This window comes from Protopterus annectens, chromosome 12.part0, assembly GCF_019279795.1.
Source record: "Protopterus annectens isolate FY-2018-M chromosome 12.part0, PAN1.0, whole genome shotgun sequence".
Lineage (NCBI taxonomy): Eukaryota > Metazoa > Chordata > Ceratodontiformes > Protopteridae > Protopterus > Protopterus annectens.
In genome coordinates, this window is record NC_056746.1 from 1265363227 (window position 1) to 1265386234 (window position 23008).

The window sequence follows — 23008 nt, forward strand, 5'->3', positions numbered from 1 at the left end:
TACGTTGATTGAATCTAGCACAAAACCGACAACTAGCTACGTCGTGGTCAGGGCCCAAGCAAGGAATACAGTAAGAATGAAAATCCTTATGAGGTATTTGCTTCCCACGTGAAACACAATTATTAACTTTTTCTGACATCGGAGTGGAGCAAGAAAAGAGTTTCCCCAATGGGGTACTTAGCTTTGAGTGGAGAAGAAAGTCTTCGGACCAAAGTATATCAGCAAAATTCGTCAGGAGTCAGCCGACCGGCACTTGTGAACTGCTATCACCACACGGCAAGAAAGACTGGAGAAGATGGCGTCGGCTGTCAGCTTTGTACTCCTGGCACTCTGACGTCAGGGAGCATGGTTGAACAGCCGACGCCGGACACAGACTTTGGGATTCTGGCCGACCGAGGGCTGCCTGCCGGCATGGGAGAACCCTACAGTCATGACTGCAACAGTGAAACACGATGAACATCTAGTCAAGCGGCAAACAAGATCTGGGGATTACTCCAATGCATGATGGAAGAAGTATTCAACCACGAGCCAAGTGAAAGACTGAGCAAGTGTATTCGGCCGAGTCAGAGCAGAGGATCAGCTCTGAACCCATCCAGTAAGAATGAAGGCGAGAAGGACAATGTAACATCATGATTTTCCCTGCCTTCAAATTTCTGTCAAGACTAATTTCCCCTTTTTTATTTTTTTTGTACAAGTATACAAACTGAGTGTAGTATGCATACTACTTGAAGTCTGCTGGCAAACTGTCAGACTTGCTAACTCAAGCCTTATGACAATGTCAAAGCTTCTGCAAACAGGGAAGTTTCTGCAACACAACCCATGTAGGACTAAAGAGATTTAGGAAAGTTTTCCATGCTAACACAATCTACAAATGAATTGTTCAACTGAAACTTTACTTTGTACAACAAATGTTTGAAAAGAAAGCTGAATTAACTCCACAGACATGTCTCATTGACATGGTTTGTCCACAAAAGTACAACACAACAGCAGTTCTTTAGAGCCTTTTCTGAGACACAAATATGGGCGGAGGAGAAAGGAGTGACTGACATACATAAGAATATAAATAAACATAGGGATTACAGACATGTTTCCAGTTTTTGATGTCTGTGCCCCACTGTGTCTTTCTGCTCTGTGTTACACTAAGACAGTTTTAATACAATTGCAAGAAAAAAAAGGAAAGTGGTGTTTTTCTACTGTTTTGTACCACAAGATCATTGTCTCAGTTTCCCTTGAACTTACCAAGTGGAATCTCAGGAATGTGAGAGTCTTCTTTGGGTTGATCTGTACAGTCACCGTTAGTGTTAGTACTTCTGTGGTCACTACTTTCAGAAGTTTCCGAACCTGCATCACCTTCTTGGTAGTGTCTAGATTGTTCATCACTGAAGGACTGCTGTTCTTCATTGCAAGAGTTTGATGGGCTATCAGCATCCTTTGACGTATTTTCATTAAACCAATTATTATCTTCCTGACTCATCTCAGTTTTCTCACCAAGAGATTCCAAGTCACCATCGTCATACATGGCCTCATGTGTTCCAAAAGAGTCCTCAAGCAACATATCTTGACTGTTTGACTCATCAGCATGAAGGGCTTCAGGGAAGGCATTTTTGCTGTAATTATCGACCCACTTCAGCTGCTTATTTTTGAACGCATACCTAGTATCTCCAAACCAGCGAACAACATCAGTCCTCGATAATCCTGTTTCAGCAACTAAAGCATCATACTGTTCATTTGAAGGCCACTGTGTATGCACAAATACTCTTTTTAGCATGTGAAGCTGCTCATTCGTTTTTTTCCTTGCTATGAAAGCTGGCCGGGCGCGGCGTTCACGTTCCTGGCTGCTCGTATGTACAAAAGGTTTACTACTCCCATCTGTAACTCTAAGATTCTTTAAATTGATTTTGATAGGGAGGACCTTCTGCTCAGAACCTTGCATACTACTAGTTCGTAATAAGCTTTTAGTTTTGCGTATCCTCCTCCTGGCTGAATATTCATCATCGTCTTCAGGTTCTATGTTTTCATTATCACCATGCTCACTACCATCCACATCTTCAACGTAATCGCCAAACTCTATTGCTTCCTTTGTCTGGTTCAGGCTATCTTCAGTGGTCTTCCTTTTCCTTCTTTCAGAAAACCAACTGTCAATTTCTCTTCTGGTCATTTTGGTTTCACTCCTTAATCTGTCCACTTCCTCTTCTGAGGGAAAGGGGTTTTGCTCAAAACTGTTTTCCAAGGCCTTCAACTGCTCAGGTGCTCTCTCTTTATATTTTATGGGTGTAAAATCTGGTGCTTGACTAAAAGATGGTCTTCTTGATGAATGCTGTGGACTAACACCTAAAAGGGAAAAGTAGTCGTCATCATAAGGATCAGTAACTGCTGTTTTTTTAGTAGCCTCATCTAACAGCAATGGCCTTGTGCCTTTCAAATTTCTTTGGTGATACCTGCGGTCACTGAACCATTTCTTTACCTCCCGACTGGGGATGCCTGTGTTCTGAGACAGTCTCTCCACTTCTTCTTGGTCAGGAAACTGATTCTTGTAAAAGCTATCCTTCAAGGCAGTAAGCTGCTGCTGAGACTTCTTAATTTTGTTGCTGTTATGGTCTACATAACCTAAATCAGAAGATATGTTAGGGCTAGCTGTTAGAGAATGAACTGTACTGACAACATTCACATCTGAAGGCATTCCACACTGAACAGTACTAATAACCTGTTGGTTAGGCGGAGTGGAAACTGCTAAGGTTATCTGGGAATTTGTGACCTGTACACCATTTGTCACTAGTGGCTGGGCAACAAGAACTCCTGTAGTGCCAGGCTGTCCCACCACCTGGCAAGGTAGACCGCTATGGATAACCTGCTGGACACCACTGCCACTGGTTGCGAGTGGAGCATTCAACAAAGTAATTGTAGGCTGTGGCACAGTTTGAATGATTGTATTAAACATTTTTCTGCGTGAATCTTCTACTTCCTCTGGAGACCAACTAATACCCTGTTTCAGTCTGTTAGCAGTGAACCAAATCTTGATCTGCTCTTCTGCATATTTGGTCACAACTGTTAGCCAACAAAGTTCAGATTTTGTTGGGTAAGGAAACTTGTTGAAAGAGTTCCTCAAAAAACTGTTGGAATCCATATCTGGATTGTATCCTGGAATGCTGGTCAAAGGGATCATTACCTTGGGGAGAGCACTGGTGTTTGGAAGATGACGTGACTGATGCTGAAGCTGCGGTTGTGGCAAAATTGTCTGTGGTTGCAAGACTGGTTGCTGTTGCAGGGGTTGCACCAGTGGAACAATCTGTGTCACACCAGTCTGCAAGATCGGTAAAGCATTTATAACAGAACACTTAGGAGGCTGAGATGATTTTGTTGTATTGCCGACAAGAGGGACCACTGTGGTTGTTCCATTCACTGTACATTTTGCACTATTCCTGCTCCCTCTAGGTGCCTCCTTTTCGCTACCCGATACACTTGAAGTCTTGTCCTGTAGTTGCACAACTGCAATTCTCTTCTGTTCAGGCTTGCTCTTTACCATTTTCATGATTGGTGTCTTGATTCTTGAGATTTCAGTGGAACTAGTTTGATGATCTTCTGACACTTCACTTTTAACAGCAGGACTATGGACAGCTCCTGGGAAAGTCTGCTCCACTATGACCTGACTGTCTTCCTTGGCAACACTCCAAACAAAACTCCTTTCTTCAGCATGATTCTCAGCGTTGTGTGAAGCCAGCCCTTCAAATGACTTCACCAAGAAGCTACACTGAACACAAACAAAATTTGGGTCTACATTGAATTCTAAGTGCTGAGACTCTACATGCAGTAAGAACTTATTAAGGTCCGGAGACAGAAAGTCACAATATTTACAAATACAGTGCCTCCCCTCCCTAAAGTTTTGATGTCCGTTAGCAAGACCCCCAACAGTGTCCTTCACAGTAGCCTGAACTACAGCTTTTTCACATGGTGAGTCCAGCTGTTGTACTTCAGGTGCCTCAACAGTTTCTACATTACCAGCTTCAACTGCCACCGTTTTAACAGGAATCATACAAGGAACAGTTGACTTCCTCTTGCTGGCCATGGCAGACAACAGTTAACAACGGACACACACCAGTATAAAGCAGGGCGAAGATTAAGACTGTAACTGCAGGTTTATCTTCTGACCACTACATGAAACATCCCAAGGCTTGATCAGTATATCCGTCAAAATGAACCATCCAGTGCAAACAGTTTGATGAGCTGCACTTTCCATGCGCTAAAATACCTCTGTAAAAAAAACAGCAACAGAAATTTAGAATATGGAAATAAAATAATTTAATCTACCTAACATGCATAAACTCTACTACTTCAGTAGGAGACATAAATAACCAGTCAACAGTATTTGAAATATACTGTACATTTTAATATGCAAAAAAATAAATAAAAACGGAAATAACAGTTACCTAACCACAACACAGAAGTAAAAAAATAATGATCTTTCTCTGACTTTCAAACACTAGTTTAATTAATTATTAAAAGAAAAGTTGTGCCAAACAATAGTTACTTAAGTACACACGATTTGTAGATAACCTTAAGACAGGTTTCTGCAAGCACGAATAGTATAAGGGTACATGATGTTATGACCACTCGCGCACAATGAAGACGTCAGCTGACAAGGACTGCACACAGAGTCAATATCAGGCAGGTGTACACTGCACAAATAATAGCATTGTCAAGTCCATTTCAATCCAAATAACTTTTTAAGAGTTATGTACTTACCATAACTTGGCATCTGTGTTATCCTGCATCACTATTCATCACTCTTGGGTCTTGGGATCAGGCATCGGATCCGAGCCAGCACTTTACAGACAGCGTTTAGGCTTGAGCTCTTCCCATTCCCATGATCCCTTGCTGCCCTCTAACCCCTCAGATGAAGTTTGCCTTAAACTAGAAAGCAGCTAAGATAGACCTTGGCCACCAAATAGGACATCTCCACACCCTCTAGATCCTACAGAACGTGAAACAGAGGGAGGGATAGTGATGAATAGTGACATAGGATAACACAGATGCTAAGTTATGGTAAGTATATAACTCTATCTGATGTTATCCATGTCACTATTCCTCACTTTTGGGTCAGTGTCCCCAGCTACCCTAAATTCTGTGAGGCCTCATGAAGGGCATGCCGAAGAACTGTGGAGCTGAAGGAAGCCCTGTCCTGGAGACAATACCAAGTTTGTAGTGACAAACAAAAGTGTGAGGAGAAGACCAGGTGGCTGCCATCACAAATAACATCTATGGAATGATGGATAAGATACGCAGCCATACGTCTCAATTGTAAAGATTTTCGCAGAATGCCCAGATTTTTGCCACATATTTTTGGTGTGTTCCTCCTAAAATCTGTACTTTTCTAGCAAACAGCTGAAGATTGAAGTCATTAAATAATGACAAACATTTGAGTTTAAGACTCCACATCCTTCAGAACATTCATGCTAATCAAAATATATTACTCTATCAACTTTCTAAGTTTGTAAGAGCAATATTTAAAATATGTCCCTGTGTCCCCGCCATCATTTTAGGCTTTGTCCAGATTTTTTGCTCCAAGAGGTTGAGAGGTATGTATACAGCTGACGTAGCCACTGACCTCGTGGAATGAGCTCTAATTGGCCCTGGTAAAGATAAACCATTGGACTTGTAAGCAAAGGAAATGCAAATTGAAATCCAACAAGAGATAGTTACTTTGGAAACCACCTGACTCTTCCTGTTAAGACAGAATGCCACAAACAGCTAGTCAGACTTGCAGAAATTCTTTGACCTATCTAAACAGAAATGCAGTTTTCTATGTAGTATTCTGGGAAGCCTCATGAAGGACATGCCGAAGAACTGTGGAGCTGAAGGAAGCACTGTTCCTGGAGACAATACCAAGTTTGTAGTGACTAACAAAAGTGTGAGGAGAAGACCAAGTGTATGCAAGACATATTCCCCTTTGTTAGCAAAATTTGGGAAGACTCACAATTGGATTGACTAGTTCAGATTTGCTTCTGTGCCAACCCTAGGCATGAATGGCAGGTTAGTTCAAAGCGCCACCGTATCTTTATGAAAAACTATGACAGGTGGTTTAATAGAAAAAAGCATGCAACTCCAAAACCCTTTTAGCTGAGCTTATGGCTACTAGAAAAGTCATATTCCATGACAAGAATTTGATATCACACTTGGCAGCAGGCTCAAATGGACTCTGCATGAGAGACTGCAGCAAAAAGGAGGGATCCCAAGGGGGAAAAGGATTCTTGACAGGGGGTTGTAGCAGAAAAACTCCTTTTAAAAAAGCGTTACACAAGCAAAAAGAGAAGGCAGGTTCCTTGCAAACATGGAAGCTGGAAATAGCTGCCAATTGCACTCTGACAGTCGAAAAGCTAGCTCCTTCCTGAAAAAGCAAAAACAAGAAGAGCAAGATATCTGAAATGGAAGCCAAAGCAGGATCTCATGGCCTTGCGACAAAGTAGATATGAATGTGTGCCCCCTTTGCTTGTTGATGTACCACACAACAGCCATGTTGTCTGTGTGAACTGCAATGGTACCTGGAGGAAGGCAATCCTGGAAGGCTTGTAAAGTGAGGAGAACTGCCCTCATCTCCAGGACGTTGACATGCAGATTGGTCTCTGCTTTGGACCATGTGCCTTGGACTATCTTTCCCTAAAAATGCCCCCCACGCCACCCCAACAGGGAAGCGTCCAAGGTCACTGTGGTACTGGCGGGAGGAAGAAAGAATGGTCTGCCTGCTAGGAGGTAGGGAGACTGGATCCACCAAAGGAGATGACACCTGCAAACTGGGGTGAGGCGGACCAGAGTTGTCTTAGGATGAACCAGGTAAGAACACTGAACCACTAGAGTCCACTGCAGAACCCTCATGTAGAACCTGGCTAATAGCACAAGATAGATCGCCACTGCCATGGATCCTGAGGCTCTGAGAACAAGGTGGGCCTGGGGATGAGAGAGATCGAGGAGATAAACATGAGAACTGATGAGGTGTACCTGGCTGAGTGAGAGTGCTGCAATCTCTGACACAGTGTCCAACTGAATCCCGATGAATTCCAGACTTTGGGATGGAATGAGGTTGGATTTGGGGAGATTCAGTATAATGCCTAATTGGTCGAATAGTTGGAGTAGGTACAGAGAGGCAGTCACCAGATGATGCTTCGTGGCAGCTGTGAGGAGCCAACCATCAAGGAATGAAAACACCTGCAATCCCTACAGTCTCAGGTGAGCTGAGACCACTGCCATGCACTTAATGAACACCCAGGGGGTTGTGGTGAGACCAAACAGCAGGGTGCTGAAGTGGTAGTGACTGGCCCCTACTTGAAAGTGGAGGTGTCTCATGAAGCGCCCATCTATTTTTATATGATAGTATGCATCCTGGAGATTTACGGAGCACATCCAATCATCCTTGTGCAATAGAGGCGCAATGGACTGGACAGTGACCATCTGGAACTTGGACTTCTTGACAGATAGAGACTGCTGAGGTCCAGGATTGGAGATAGGTCCTCTGTCTTCTTTGGCAGCAAAAAGAAAAGAAGAGAGAGTGAGGTCCAGATTCTCGCTGTCTTAGGGGACCTCTAGGATGGCTCTCTTTCGAAGGAGCACTTCTTCCTGAGCTAGCCCCATCTGATGGCGTGGTGCATTGGGGAGCTATTTCCTAACTGGAGGAGGCAAATGGGAAAAGGAAATAAAGTAACCCCTGTGAAATAATGTTTAGCACCCAATGATTTTCTGTAATACTTGCCCAGGCCAAAGGGTGCAAAGGCAAATGACCCCCAACTGCCTCCAGGGCAGGACAGTCAGGCAGCATTTCAAAGCGCTGTTGAGGCTTCTCAGAGAAGGGTTCCCTGGAGCCCTGATTTTGCAGACCCCATCTGCCCCTTGGGCGGCTTCTGCTGTTGAACCCTCTCCCCTGACCTCTGCAGGAGACTCATCTGGAGCACTGCAACTTGCAAAAAGTACAGTTTTGTACCTACCATAAATGTAGATGTTCGAGTGTACACCCTGCTGCAGTCATCACACTTGGGTTATCCTGTCATCAGGCGGTACTGCAGTCGGCCTGAATTCCAAAGTCTTGGTCCAGCGTCGGTTGCTGTCGCTTCTTCCCTGACGTCAGTGCGCCAGGGGTATATACGATGCATCCAATGCCATTTTCTTCAGTTTTTCTTGCCCCAGATGTCAGGTGCCCCCAAAAAGGTGGTCAGTAATTAGTACCAATCTAAAATGTTTAGCACAAGCACAACATCCCGCCAGCTGTAAGCAAATACATCACAAAGGTATTGTAAAGTTTTAGTTAGTTAGGTCAGAAGGGATGGAGGGAGGGTAACCTGGACTGCAGCAGGGTGTACACTCGAACATCTACATTTATGGTAGGTACAAAACTGTACTATGTTCATCGTGTTACCCTGCTGCAGTCATCACACTTGGGTAGAATCCCAAAGCTAAGGATGGGAGGTGGAGTCAAACAGGGTTAGAGGAGGCTAGAAGGCCCTGCAGAACTGCAGTGGCGAAGCCAACTCTAGTCTTAGAGTAAAGTGGTAAGTGGTAGTGTTTGGTGAAGGTGTGTACTGAACTCCAAGTTGCAGCTTCCAAAATATCCTTGGTTGGCACCCCCCTGAGGAAAGCTGTAGATGTAGCTGCTGCCCTGGTAGAGTGGGGCCTTATGGTAGCAGGAACTGGTTTTCCATGATGGGTATAGCAAAAACAAATGCAATGTCCTATCCATTTGGAAATGGTCTGTTTTGATATAGCCTTCCCTTGTGAAGCTGCAGCATAGGATACAAAGAGCTGGTCAGATTTTCTGAAAACCTTAGTTTTATCCAAGTAGTAATGTAGTTGCCTGTGAATGTCCAAGGAGTGCAGTAGTCTTTCTCCTTTGTTCTGTGGATTTGGAAAGAAGGTGGGTAAGTGGATGGTTTGATTTAGAGCCACACTGGATACCACCTTAGGCATGAAGGAGGGATGAGTTCGTAGAGAAACTCTGTCTTGATGGAAAATGAGGAAAGGCGCTACTGCCATTAGTGCCTGAAGCTCTGAGACCCTTCTGGCTGAAGTTATTGTTAGCAGCAGGGCAGTCTTCCATGATAAACTTTAGATCAGCAGAGAAAGCTGGTTCAAAAGGAGGTAGCGTAAGTTTTTCCAGAACGAAGTTGAGGTCCCAGGTTGGTGTAGGTGCTCTCTTGGTGGGGCCTAATGTTTTTGGCCCCTCTGAGAAACTGCCTTAGAAGCGGATGTGAAAATAAGGGAGGATCCGTGTTGTAGTGGGCTGAAATAGCTGAGGCGTGGATTTTAATAGATGAAAAGGAAAGTCCTTTGTGCAACATCTCAGTTAAATACTGTAGAATCTGAGGTATGTGAGGTTGAAGGGTATTCTGGCCTTTAGCTTGGTTCCAGGCGCAAAACCTTTTCCATTTGTCCGAGTAGGCCTTCCTGGTGCTGGGCCTCCTAGCTTCCAGAATAACATCCATAACTGCTTGAGGAAGAGAAGCTGGCTGGTTGCTTAGGTGCTTGAGGAAGAGGAGCTGGCTGGTTGCTTAGGTGATTTGCCATGCAGCCAAATTTAAGGTTTTGAGCTGGCTGTGTAGAATCTGATTGTCTTGCTGTGTGAGCAAATGAGCAATTTGTGGTAAAATCCAAGGTGGGCCCTGGGCCATATTCCTTAGTAGTGGGTACCAGTGCTGGCGTGGCCAGTCTGGGGCTAAGAGCATCATTCTGGGTCTCTCCTTCCTGACTTTCAGTAGCACCTTTGTGAGAAGGGGCAATGGAGGGAAGGCATATACTGTCAGGTTTTTCCAACTGAATGAGAGTGTGTTCACTTTCCAAGCTTGATGGTGGAGCGTCCTTGTACAAAATTTTGTTAGCTGATCGTTTTGGGGGCTGGCAAACAGGTCTATGTCTGGGTGGCCCCATTTTTGAGTTATCATTGCAAATACTTGTGGATCCAGTTTCCACTCGTGGGGATCCATGATGTTTCTGCTGAGGTCGTCTGCCAACGTGTTCTTTTTTCCTGGCAGGAATTGAGCTTGTAGCTGAACTTGGTAAGCCAGTGCTGTGTTCCACAAGGTCATTGCTTGCCTGCATAGAGGGTAGGAGTGTGTACCCCCTTGTTTGTTTATGTACCACATTACTGTGGTGTTGTCCGTCCTTATTGTAAGCTGTCCTGGATGCAAGAGGTTCTTGAAGGCTGTCAGGGCATTCTGTACAGCTAGCATTTCTTTTTGATTGATGTGCAGATTCCTTTGATCTGCAGTCCATATGCCTTGAACGCACTGTCCTGCCATGTGTGCCCCCCAGGCATAGTCCGATGCATCTGTTGTCATAGTTTGCCTGGCTGGGGGCACGGTGTAATTTCCTCATATGCAGCTTTGCAAATGGTATTAGTAGTATGCAAGATGCCATGAAGCCCAAGGCCTGCAGAATTTTTCTTGCAGGTAGTTGGGTCTTTGTTGCCATTGTTTTGAAATATTGAGTCAGTTGTAGTTGTTTGTCTGGCATCAGATAAGCCTTCTGGGCCGTTGTATTGAAGCTGGCACCCAGGAATGTCGTATTTTGTGAGGGTACTAGTTTTGATTTCTTTTCATTTACTGTGTACCCTAGGCAACTTAGAAGATGTTTTACAAAAGCCAGATGTTGTAAGAGGACGTCCTTGCTTTCTGCTTGGATGAGGCAGTCGTCCAGGTATGGGTATATTTGAATTCCTCTTTGTCTGCAGTATGCAATTACTGGTGCCAGGCATTTTGTGAAAACCCTGGGCGCAGTGGATAAGCCAAAGGGCAGTGCAGAGAATTGGTAATGGGTTGAACCTGCAATGAAACGGAGGTATCTTCTGCAATTTTGTCTGATAGGGCCATGCAGGTATGCCTCCTTGAGGTCCAACGTTACTAGCCATGCTTTCTTGCCCAACATGGGAAGAAGCTGCTGTAGTGTTAGCATCTTGAATTTGGGTACTTGTAAAAAGGTGTTTAGAATTGAAAGGTCCAGATTTGGTCTCCAGGCATTGTCCTTTCTGAGAACTAGAAAGAGTCTTGAGTAAAATCCTTGGCCTTGCTCCCGTGTAGGTACCAGTTGAATGGCTCATGTCCATGAGAGCTGTAATTTGCTTTTGTGCCTCTACCCATTGATTTTGTGGCAGGTTTGGCATTCCTCTTTTCGTTGGCAAGGTGTGGAAATGGAATCTGTATCCTTGTGAAATTATGTCTAGGACCCATTTGTCCTTTGTGACGATGCGCCAGTTGTCTGAAAAAAGTGCTAATTTTCCTCCCAAGGGAGCTGCCAAGAGAGTTTTGCTTGGCCATATGAGGTTTAAGTCATTGTGTCTGCCTTCTAGTAGTTTGGGGCCTGTCTTCTCCTCCCTTCTGTGTTATAGTGCCCCATTGTCGAGGTTTGTAGTGGGTTTGTGGTTGTCCTCTCTGCCTCTTGGGCATCTGTATTTACCCCTCTGAGGTCTGTCAGTAGCTGGAACGGACCATTTTTTGTTGGCCAATTTCTGCTGAAGCGAGGGGGCTGAACCTGTAAGAAATCTTTGACCATCTGCATAGATTTTGCCTTATCTTCCATTTTCTTTAAGACTTCTTCTGCTTTAACTCCAAATAGGACATCCTGCTGTAAGGAAGCATCTAGAAGCTTTGTTTTAACATGATAAGGCAGAGTTTGTTCCTTTAACCAAGCATGCCTACATATAACAGACCCAGTAACAGCTGCTCTACAGGAAGCTTCCAAGGAATCAAATCCACATTGTAAAGTATGTTTGCCCACCTGTTCAGCTGCATGCAACAGATCCTGGATTTCCCTCAATTCAGACTGTTGAGGGTGTGTGCTCATTTTTTGTCTTATTTGAGACATTAGAAATTGCTGGTATTTTAGCATGTGAAATTGACAATTTAGCGCTCTCATAGCTAGAGTGGCTGAGGTGTAAGCCTTTTCCCCCCACCTGTCTACTGCTCTGGAGTCCCTTTCAGAGGGCACAGGATTTTTTGCCATAGAAGCCTTAACCCCTTTGGGACCCTGGGAGATAGTCTCTGGGTCAGCAACAGGGCTTTTATAAAGGAATTTGTGGGAGTCAGGCACTCTAATATCTGTCTGGTTTGGCTGGAGCAGGAGGCAGAGAATCTGGATTTAAACTAGATTCTAAGTAAACATCATCCACAATGCCTAAAACTGGGGGGATAGCAAGTGGTCTGTGCTGGGGGAGTAAAAGAAACTCTCTGAGCCTTTTCTTTGAGTCAGAGTAATCCTGACCTTCCCAGTGAAAGTGTTCCCTCATAGTGTGTAAAGTTTCCGCAAAGGAGTAATCTTCAGAGGGAGAAGCTGAGGGAATGGAATCCTCAGCATCAGAATCTTCATAAGGGGGAAATGAGTAATCTTGTTCCTCAGAGGAGCCTGAGGAAATAGACACTTGATCAGAGGAGGCATAATCTTCCTCTTGTCTAGGCCTTTTGTCAGGTTTCCCTAATGGGGGGGTGGGGGGCGGGATGTGGATGTCTAGGGTGATTAGCTTGTGGTCGAATCTGACCAATGAGGAAATGATCTCTGGTGTGAAACAACTGTCGCCAATGTTGGTAATGACCAGGACTAGGACACTGCTGCCCCTGGTGGGGGGTGTGGATAAGTTGATCCAAGGCGTTGGAATTTATGAATTCCGGAAAACATTGAGCAAAAGAATTGGAGTAGTTTTCCCAGTTAATGGTGGGGTAGTTGAAATCACCCATTATTAGGGTGTTGGGTTGTACCCTAATATTTTCCAGTGTATCAAGAAATGAGGAGAGGGAATCCCGGGGTATGGTGGGAGATCTGTAGCAAGTTACAATTTGGATTGCGGTCTTGCCCAGAATTAGTTGCACTTGGATAATCTCAGATGCATTATGATGAGCAACTAGTCTGGAGGTGTGGATGGACACGCCTCTGCCTTTAGTGTTTCGGTCCAGATTAGGTGGCCGAAAGGTTTGGTATGAATTATAGCCTGAAAATGCAGGGGTGCTCTCTGGAGCCTTGAACCAGGTCTCTGTCACTGCACAGATGTCGATGTTCTCCATTTTAAGAAGTGCCTCGAGTGAATACATTTTAAGGTTTACACTTTTAGCATTGAGTAGCATTACCCTCAGATTTTGCTTGCTTGTACCAATCACGGTGGTGAATTCGTCATTTGAACCTTGCCTAAAAAAGGCACTATAGGGGTGGCAAGAGCCTTAGCCAGTATCTGGAATCCCAAGGGCAACAGGTGCAGGCCATCTCTGGCAAAGCATCGTGTTCTGTCGATCATGTCATCCCAGGCAGATACTGGATCACCTTAGAATGACACCAGAAGCTTAGCCAATTGTTGAAGTCAATCATTTTGTCCTTGTACTCTGGTAACATTCTGGGTGATATCAGGATGTTACTCAGGGCTAGGGTCATACATAGCTGGGCTACAAGATTGGAGAGCTCCTCCAGGTCTCTTCATGTAGTCCAGGGAGGTACATCTCAGGTCATTCTCACCAACGTGGACAATGACAGAGTCATATTGTACTAGTTGTGGAGTGACCTGAGTGCATGCATTATGTGGTGGATCCTGGCACCCGGCAGGCAGCTGATAGTAACTTTCTGCTTGTTTAGCCTGGTGAGTGAATCATCAGTGGGCCTGACTACAGAGTCACCTATAACTAGAGTGTTGGGTACATTGTTATGCCTTATGGGCTGTGGTTGAGTGGCACACAGAGTTTGTGGGCTATGTGTCATTTGGGTTGTGTTGGGGGGGGGGGAGTGGAAGTTGCTGGCATTTCTGCTTTGGAGGTCTCTGTTGCTTGAGAAGATTTTTATTGAGAGTCTCCATGAATGTAGGTGTGTGGTTTGTGTTGCTATGTGTGTGTTTTGGTGGTGTAGGTTTTGAGGGACTATGTGATGAGTATGGTATGATGCAAGTGTTTACCTTCTCCTCTTGACCGTCTAGTCCAGTCTTGGGTGAAGAGAGCTTTGCTTCCAGTTTGGCTATAGAAGTGGCCAAACTCACAGGTTGTAGTGTTGGGTGGTAGGAGAGGGTTGTCTGTGTACATTAGGCAATTGCTGCATTGCCCCAAGATGTCCAGATTCATCAGGTAGACAGGAGAAAACACCAGGAGCTGACCCTTAGAAATGCCTGTAAAGTACTAAAAACTGTTTTTCTCTAGACAAGTGAGGAAAGTTGAGTGCTGTAGTAATTTGTAGCTTATTTAGTGCTTACAATGAGTTCTGAACAAGTGCTGAGCTCAAAGAAACAGATTTGAGTGCTAAAAATTAAAAACTGGCTAGTTCTAAGGAAAAATTTGAACAGCAGACTTTATGGCACTGGGAATAGTTTAACCCTAGCTAAGCGGCGATGCATAAAGTGTAGTTTTTTTTTTTTTTTAATATAACAGTAGCAAATGAGCAAACTGATTTAAACAAATTAACCAACAAAAAGCTAAAAACTGAGCCCTGTTCCAGCAGTCTTTGATCAGACAACTTCTAATTGCACACTCCTACCACTAGGGTGCAGGGGAACCTTCTCCAAAAAGGATGGTCTGGATTAATGCTCAAGTTACACAAACAAAGCAGAGCAGTAGTAGTCAGGGACTTAATAGGGCAGGGACAGAAAGGACCCTGGGAATCTCTGTCTCCCTCCCTGTGCGATCCAGGGCCAGAAAGTCAAATACCAACATGGTTGGCTGAGGGAAGCCAAAGAAGGTGTAGGAGATGGCCCCCTAGCCAGATGGGCAGGGGAAGAGAGAAGCACCAACTCAATCTGAGCCTTGAGAAAGGACCTCATCATCTTGTCCATATCGGAAGAGAACAGACTCCTGGAGGACCTACCGGTGGTGGTTGACCTAGCAGGGGATAGGTGCCTATATCCTGTGGACCTCCCCTCAAAAGAACAAGATTTGTGCTTGGAGATGGATGGGGACCACCCCAAGCTAGAAGCCAAAGGGAATCCTCAATAACAATGGTGGGATCAGACACTGATTCGTGGCTGATCTGAGTACAACCAGATCTGAAGGCCTCAAATCGGAGACCTTGGATCTGGGAGTTGACTCCCATGACCTCAGATCGGAGGGTCTCAGAGCGGAAGACCTGGATCAGAGAGAGTTGCAGATCTTAGGATCTGAGGGCATCGGATCTGACTGAGTTGAGGCTGGGGACAGATCTAAGGCACTTGGATCTGACAGCCTCGCCTTTTTGGAGGAAGAAGACTCCAGAGGTGGGGGGGGGTTCCTTTTGTGCTGTGAAGGTTCAAACTTGGCAGGAGACTGCACTAAGGGACCCCCCTTCAGCCAATCCTTTCAAAAGGAGCTTGTTTCGGCGCTCAAAGTCCTGGGGTTGAATGCGGCACAAATGTCGCATTAACAATAAAGGCACTCCTCATGCAAATTGGAAACAGGCATTTTCCAACTGCAAGAGGAGAACCACTTAAAATTGACAGGCTTATCTGGCATAATGGAAATAACAGCCTAAACCAAAAGGGACGAGCGAACTCTAAATCAAGAACATGCAAAGGTTGGTACCAAAAGACCCATCCGAGAACTACTTACAGATAAAAATAAACTACAACACCTGTAAAACTATAAAAGCTACTCCCAAAAAACTACAGTGCAACTACTAGAAAGCTAATCTAAGCAGTACTGGAAAAAAGGGCGCCAGAACTACCTGACACAAATATATAACAGGAGGGGGAGGCTAACTACATATGCTAAAGAGAACTCTAAGCACTACCAAACAACTAACCTAAGAATTTATCAAAAGGGAGGGAAAAAAGACAGGAAAAATAGTCTACTTATCCCACTGCGAGCTGAGCCAAGAAACTTACATCTGCAGCAAACGAGATCTGGGAGGGTTTTAGGACAGCAATGAATCACAGGAGTGGGACGAGCTTGAGCCTAGAAGCTGTCTGTAAAGTGCTGGATCAGATCCAAGACCCCAGAGTGAGGAATAGTGACATGGATAAAGTACAGTTTTGTACCTACCATAAATGTAGATGTTCGAGTGTACACCCTGCTGCAGTCATCACACTTGGGTTATCCTGTCGTCAGGCGGTCCCGCAGTCGGCCGGAATTCCAAAGTCTTGGTCCGGCGTCGGTTGCTGTCGCTTCTTCACTGACTTGTAATATCCAACACTGCTGTTAAACAGAACAATGACCAAAAAACCAAACGTTGAGAGCAAAAACCTTTATCAAAAACAAAGCTTTCAGGCCAAAACCCTTTTTCAATGCTTAACAAAAGGTACAATGAAATCACATGTTTAAATACAAGCCCAGGACATCACATGACCCGCAGCCAAGGTCATATGATATGAAGTAATACAAACTTACAATAAACAAATAAAAAAGACATATTATAATAAAACTACATAAAATGTGCTTACTCAATAAAATATCATATTATTCAACATATTCAAAGTATATACTTGCTAATATATGTTATTATTTTAACCTTGTGTGCTGTTATTTTAGTCAAAACAGGCTTTAATGAAACACTTGCATTCAATCCTGGTGCCACATCTGCTGCTAGTCTTACAATCCAATGTACCTTTTGTTAAGCACTGAAAAAGGGTTTTGGCCTGAAAGCTTTGTTTTTGATAAAGGTTTTTGCTCTCAACGTTTGGTTTTTTGGTCATTGTTCTATTTAACAGCAGTGTTGGATATTACAAGTCTTTGTTCTTCTGCTGTGAAGTTGGGAATCTTTTGATAGCCTGCAGCAGCCAGTGATGGAATTAGAAAATCGACTCAAATTTCTGGTTGAAAAAGAAGTCAATCCTCTGTTACACATTGCCACAGAGCTTAATGGCGAAAGAGGGAATACAGCTGAAATGCCATCTACTAATGTAATGGATTTTGAGCACAAGTTACAAGTTCTGGAAAGAAAAGTTAGTACATTCAAACGCCTACAATGGCAACGTTTCAGCTTTGCTGCCTATCTGGAAAAGGGTATAGCTCCACGTGGTCTGAGGGTCTTAAAAATGCCCTATGGAAATACATACCCTGAGTTGTGCAATGGCAGTGTCTCAACTTAAAGTTGAGCCAAGATTATATGTCTCTAATGAACAACTTTTTTCTGGATATTGAAAATGAACTAAAAAGGGATATTATTAAAATGGAAGATGAATTACTTTCTATGTCCTGTTTTAAGAATTTGCAATTATCCTATCAGTCTATGATAGACAGACTGAGCTCATTAGATGACAGGCTAGAAGTTGTGAAGAAGAGGAAGCTGTTACGTGACATGGGCGATTACCAAGCTGGTAATATATTCTCTTGGCCGAAAAATGATAAAAATGATAATTCTAGAGATCCCATGGGCTCACATGTAAGGTCTAACTTCACCAGCAGAGGTCGTGCATCTACGCTGGAAAAGAACACAGCATCATTAGACACGCTAGATGATTTCCCTGCTTTGAGTGCTGGAATTTCAAAATTGGCGCCAAGTGAAGAGCTAACGTCGTCATCATTGAGCAGCAGCGTAACTTGTGTTAAGCCTGCAGAAACGGATACCACGCCTCGTCCTGTCGATATGGGTGCTACTGGAAATAAAATAACGGAGTTTTGTGCTGTTGCAGCTCCTTTGGGTAATAAAAATACTACGCAAGCATTACAACAAAAAGGTTTGTCTACTTTTTTTAGCAAACCCTTTCAGTTACAGCAAGCTGAGCGGGTGCAGGAGTGGATGGCTATGTCTAGGTCCAGATCCAGAGGTAGAGCTAAACAGAGGGACTCCACCACTCCGTTGGATGGCAAACGGAAAAATGGTCCTTTAAAACAATTGAAGATAGCTCGAAGGTGATGGCAGGTACTATGAATCTTTCTGATTTCTCTTTGAGAAACGAGCATTATATGCTTCTGGCAAAAGGACTAGGATATATTCCAACCTCTACAGAGGACATTGTGAGAGTGTTGACTGATTTAAAGTTGTTTGTAAGGTCCATAGCACTGAAGTTGATTTTTAAAAATGACAAATATGATGCTAGTGTTTGTAAAGCGCAGTGTTTTTGTACCTAATTATGCCCCAGTACTTATAGCTTTTAATGATCTCTGTGAGGATGCAATCAGGAAGGCTTATGCAACTAATAATTATAAGAGAAATTATAATTTAACTTATGCAGAATATATTGCTTTGAATGAATTAAAGGAAAACTCACATATTGTGATAAAACAAGCTGACAAGGGGGGATCAACTGTTATTATGAATAGAGAACATTATATAGGTTCAGTGCTTTTATTGTTGGATGATGATACAGCGTTTAAGCGTGTTACACTTTTACAAGTGAAAAAAATGCATTAGTTATGTTAATATGTGTGTGTATGACCTACAATTAACAGGAGATATTTCGTTGGATTTATTTCACTTCTTTACAGTACCGTGCCCTGTAGAGCCGCAGTTATATGGCATACCAAAACTGCACAAGTCACAGGTTAATCCCCCGATGAGACCTATCGTCTCTGGAAATGGGTGGATTACTGAACCCATATCACTCTACCCGCAAAGACAACTACAACCATTACTAAAGTTTTGTCACACAGTGCTTAAAGATTCTAGAGATTTTTTAGTTAAGCTCAAGAATTGGCATATGAATATGAGTCTTTCTACAGATACCTGTGAACATATATATATGGTGGTAATGGACATTACATCGTTATTTACTGTAATCCCCAGTGACTATGGGCTGGATGCCATTAGAGAATTCTTGTTGAGATATTCAGGTTTTTTAGCCGGACATATAGAAAATATTTGCATGTTGTTAGACCTGGTTCTAAGGAACAATATATTCTTGTTTGATAATGAATTTTATTTACAGCAAACTGGTGTGGCAATGGGCACACCAGTAGCAAATACTTATGCCAATCTGGTTCTTTCACAATGGGAGAGAATGTGTATAAATGATGGTGAGAGGTTTTTGAATGAAAATTTGTTATTTTATCAAAGATTTGTGGATGATTGTTTCCTTCTTTGGAAAGGCACCCATAGTGAATTAGAGGATTATATTCCGTCTCTGAATGATTCAACTAGTTTTTTAAAGTTTAAGTATGAATGTTCGATTAGCACCATTAATTTTCTAGATATTACATTAATTAAGAGGGAAGGTGTTATTAACACCACAGTATTTAAGAAAGAAGTATCATCTGGAAGGTACCTATGTGCATCAAGTATGCATGCTCCACATGTGTTTAAGGGTATTGTTAAGGCACAATTGGCTCGCATCAGTAGACTCAATACTGATGATGATGCTTTTAAGAAGCAACTTAATGAAGCATGTGTGGAATTTAAGAATAGTGGGTATTCATCGCATATGATACAAGAGATTAGTGAATACATTATATGTAATAGACATACTCTTTTCAAACCTACATTTCTACAGATACCTAATACACTGTGTGAAAGATTGAGTGAGCCGGTGGACAGGGTTTGTCTGAGATATATAACTTCTTACAGCACTATGACTGCCACGGTGAGAAATATAGTTAGAAAATACTGGAAGGTCCTTCTTACACAGGATGATATCAGGATGGTTGTGGGGGATAGAGCGTGTTTTTCTTATAGAAACATGAAGACAATAAAAAGTATGTTAGCGTATAAGGACTTTGGTAGTGTAAATTCTACATCTATTGGTGTATCAAGGAAGGGTACTTTCTCCCGTTATAATTGTAGTTGCTGTGTAGACATTTTACAACAGTGTGATCCATTAAGTCCTGTAAATACATTTGTTCACCCTGTTTCAAAAAGAGTGTATACCTTTAACTGTTTTGCCACTTGTGTAACAAGTAATATTGTTTATTTGGCAACATGTGACACCTGTCCCTCCTTTTATGTTGGAAAAACTACTAGAAAACTTAAAGACAGGATTATAGAACATAAATCCAACATAAGGAATGGGAGTGACACGAATGCTTTATCTAAGCATGTAAAAAGTTATGATATATCTCACACTTTTAAGTTTAGGGTTATAGACACTGTTAGTGTGTCAAAAAGGGGGGGGGGACTTATGTAATTTGTTAGATAATAGAGAATATGATTGGATTGTAAGACTAGCAGCAGATGTGGCACCAGGATTGAATGCAAGTGTTTCATTAAAGCCTGTTTTGACTAAAATACAGCACACAAGGTTAAAATAACAACATATATTAGCAAGTATATACTTTGAATATGTTGAATAATATGATATTTTTTGAGTAAGCACATTTTTATGTAGTTTTATTATAATATGTCTTTTTTATTTGTTTATTGTAAGTTTGTATTACTTCATGTCATATGACCTTGGCTGCGGGTCATGTGATGTCCTGGGCTTGTATCTAAACATGTGATTTTATTGTACATTTTGTTAAGCAATGAAAAAGGGTTTTGGCCTGAAAGCTTTGTTTTTGATAAAGGTTTTTGCTCTCAACGTTTGGCTTCTTCCCTGACGTCAGTGTGCCAGGGGTATATATAATGCATCAGACGCCATTTTCTTCAGTTTTTCTTGCCCCAGATGTCAGGTGCCCCCAAAAAGGTGGTCAGTAATTAGTACCAAATTAAGTAATTTTTTGCACAAACACAAAATCCCTCCAGCTATAAGCAAATACATCAGAAAGGAATTAGAGAGATTTAGCCAGTTAGATCAGAGGGGATGGAGGGAGGGTAACCTGGACTGCAGCAGGGTGTACACTGGAGGGAGGGTAACCTGGACTGCAGCAGGGTGTACACTCAAACATCTACATTTATGGTAGGTACAAAACTGTACTATGTTCATGTTACCCTGCTGCAGTCATCACACTTGGGTAGAATCCCAAAGCTATGGATGGGTGGAGGAGTTATAGAGGGTTAGAGGAGGCTAGAAAGCCCTGCAGAACTGCAGTGGCGAAGCCAGCCCTAGTCTTAGAGTAAAGTGGTAAGTGATAGTGTTTGGTAAAGGTGTGTACTGTACTCCAAGTTGCAGCTTCCAAAATCTCCTTGGTTGGTATCCCCCTGAGGAAGGCTGTAGATGTAGCTGTTGCCCTGGTAGAGTGGGGCCTAATGGTAGCAGGAACTGGTTTTCCATAATGGGTATAGCAAAAACAAATGCAATGTCCTATCCATTTGGAAATGGTTTGTTTTGATATAGCCTTCCCTTGTGAAGCTGTAGCATAGGATACAAAGAGCTGGTCAGTTTTTCTGAAAGCCTTAGTTTTATCCAAGTAGTAGCAAAGTTGCCTGTGAATGTCCAAGGAATGCAGGAGTCTTTCTCCTTTGTTCTGTGGGTTTGGGAAGAAGGTGGGTAAGTGAATGGTTTGATTTAAAGACACACTGGAAACCACCTTAGGCATGAAGGAAGGATTAGTTCATAGAGAAACTCTGTCTTGATGGAAAATGAGGAAAGGTTCCACTGCCATTAGTGCCTGCAGCTCTGAGACTCTTCTAGCTGAGGTTATTGCTAGTAGCAGGGCAGTCTTCCATGATGGGAACTGTAGATCTGCAGAGAAAACTGGTTCAAAGGGAGGTAGCGTAAGTTTTTCCAGAACAAAATTGAGGTCCCATGTTGGTGTAGGAGCTCTCCTGGGGGGCATAATGTTTTTTGCCCCTCTGAGGAACTGCCTTAGAAGTGGATGTGAAAATAAGGGTGGTTCTGTGTTGTAGTGGGCTGAAATAGCTGATGCATGGATTTTAATGGAAGAGAAAGAAAGTCCTTTGTGCAACATCTCAGTTACATACTGTAGAATCTGAGGCAGGTGAGGCTGAAGTGTATTTTGGCCTTTAGTTTGATTCCAAGCACAAAACCTTTTCCATTTGTCCGCATAGGCCTTCCTGGTGCTGGGCCTCCTAGCTTCCAGAATAACATCCATAACTGTTTGGGAAAGAGGAGCTGGCTAGATGTTTAGGTGATTTTCCATGCAGCCAGATTTAAGGTTTTTAGCTGACTGTGAAGAATCTGATTGTTTTGCTGTGTGAGCAAATGGGCAGTTTTTGGTCAAATCCAAGGTGGGCCATGGGCCATATTCCTCAATAGTGGGTACCAGTGCTGGCGTGGCCAGTCTGGGGCTATGAGTATCAGTCGTGGTCTCTCCTTTCTGACTTTCAGAAGCACCTTTGTGAAGAGAGGCAATGGAGGGAAGGCATATACTGTCAGGTTTTTCCAGCTGAATGAGAGTGCGTCCACTTTCCAAGCTTGATGGTGAAGTGTCCTTGTACAAAATTTTGTTAGTTAATAGACCTGTTTGACAGTCCTCAAAACTATGTCTGGAAGGCCCCATTTTTGAGTTATTGCAAATACTTGTGGATCCAGTTTCCACTCGTGGGGATCCATGATGTTTCTGCTGAGGTCGTCTGCCAATGTGTTCTTTTGTCCTGGCAGGAATTGAGCTTGTAAGTGAACTTGGTAAGCCAGAGTTGTGTTCCACAAGGTCATTGCTTGCCTGCACAGAGAGTAGGAGTGTGTACCCCCCTGTTGTTTATGTACCACATTACTGTGGTGTTGTCCGTCCTTATTGTAAGTTGTCCTAGATGTAATAGATTCTTGAAGGCTGTCAGAGCATTCTGTACAGCTAGCATCTCTTTTTGATTGATGTGCAGATTCCTTTGATCTGCAGACCATATGCCTTGAACGCACTGTCCTGCCATGTGTGCCCACAGGCGTAGTCCGATGCATCTGTTGTCATAGTTTGCCTGGCTGGGGGCAAGGTGAAAGGCTGACCCTTGTTGAGGTGACATGCCAGTGACCACCATAGAAACTCCTTTTGTAGGCAGGGAATGAGAGATATCATTGTGTCCAAGCTGTGGCTGTGTTGAGACCATACACTTTTTAGGTACCACTGTAATTTCCTCATATGCAGCTTTGCAAATGGTATTAGTAGTATGCAAGATGCCATGAAGCCCAAGGCCTGCAGAATTTTTCTTGCAGGTAGTTGGGTCTTTGTTGCCATTGTTTTGAAATATTGAGTCAGTTGTAGTTGTTTGTCTGGTGTCAGATAAGCCTTCTGGGCCGTTGTATTCAAGCTGGCACCCAGGAATGTCATATTTTGTGAGGGTACTAGATTTGATTTATTTTCGTTTACTGTGTACCCCAGGCAACTTAGAAGATGTTTTA

The 23008-nt window shown here is 43.1% G+C and overlaps 1 protein-coding gene across 2 annotated transcripts in view; it reads right to left on the reverse strand.

Annotated features, from left to right (window-relative positions):
• Positions 1-23008, reverse strand: part of ZHX3 (zinc fingers and homeoboxes 3) — a 436276-nt gene that overhangs the window by 167910 nt on the left and 245358 nt on the right. The window contains exon 3 of one of the 2 annotated variants that reach the window (XM_044090292.1): positions 1240-4248. In XM_044090292.1, the coding sequence (XP_043946227.1) occupies positions 1240-4063 (2824 nt within the window). In that variant the 5' untranslated portion in view covers positions 4064-4248. Of the gene's footprint in view, positions 1-874; positions 4249-23008 lie in introns of those variants that run through there. The other variant, XM_044090291.1, reaches the window with a different exon arrangement.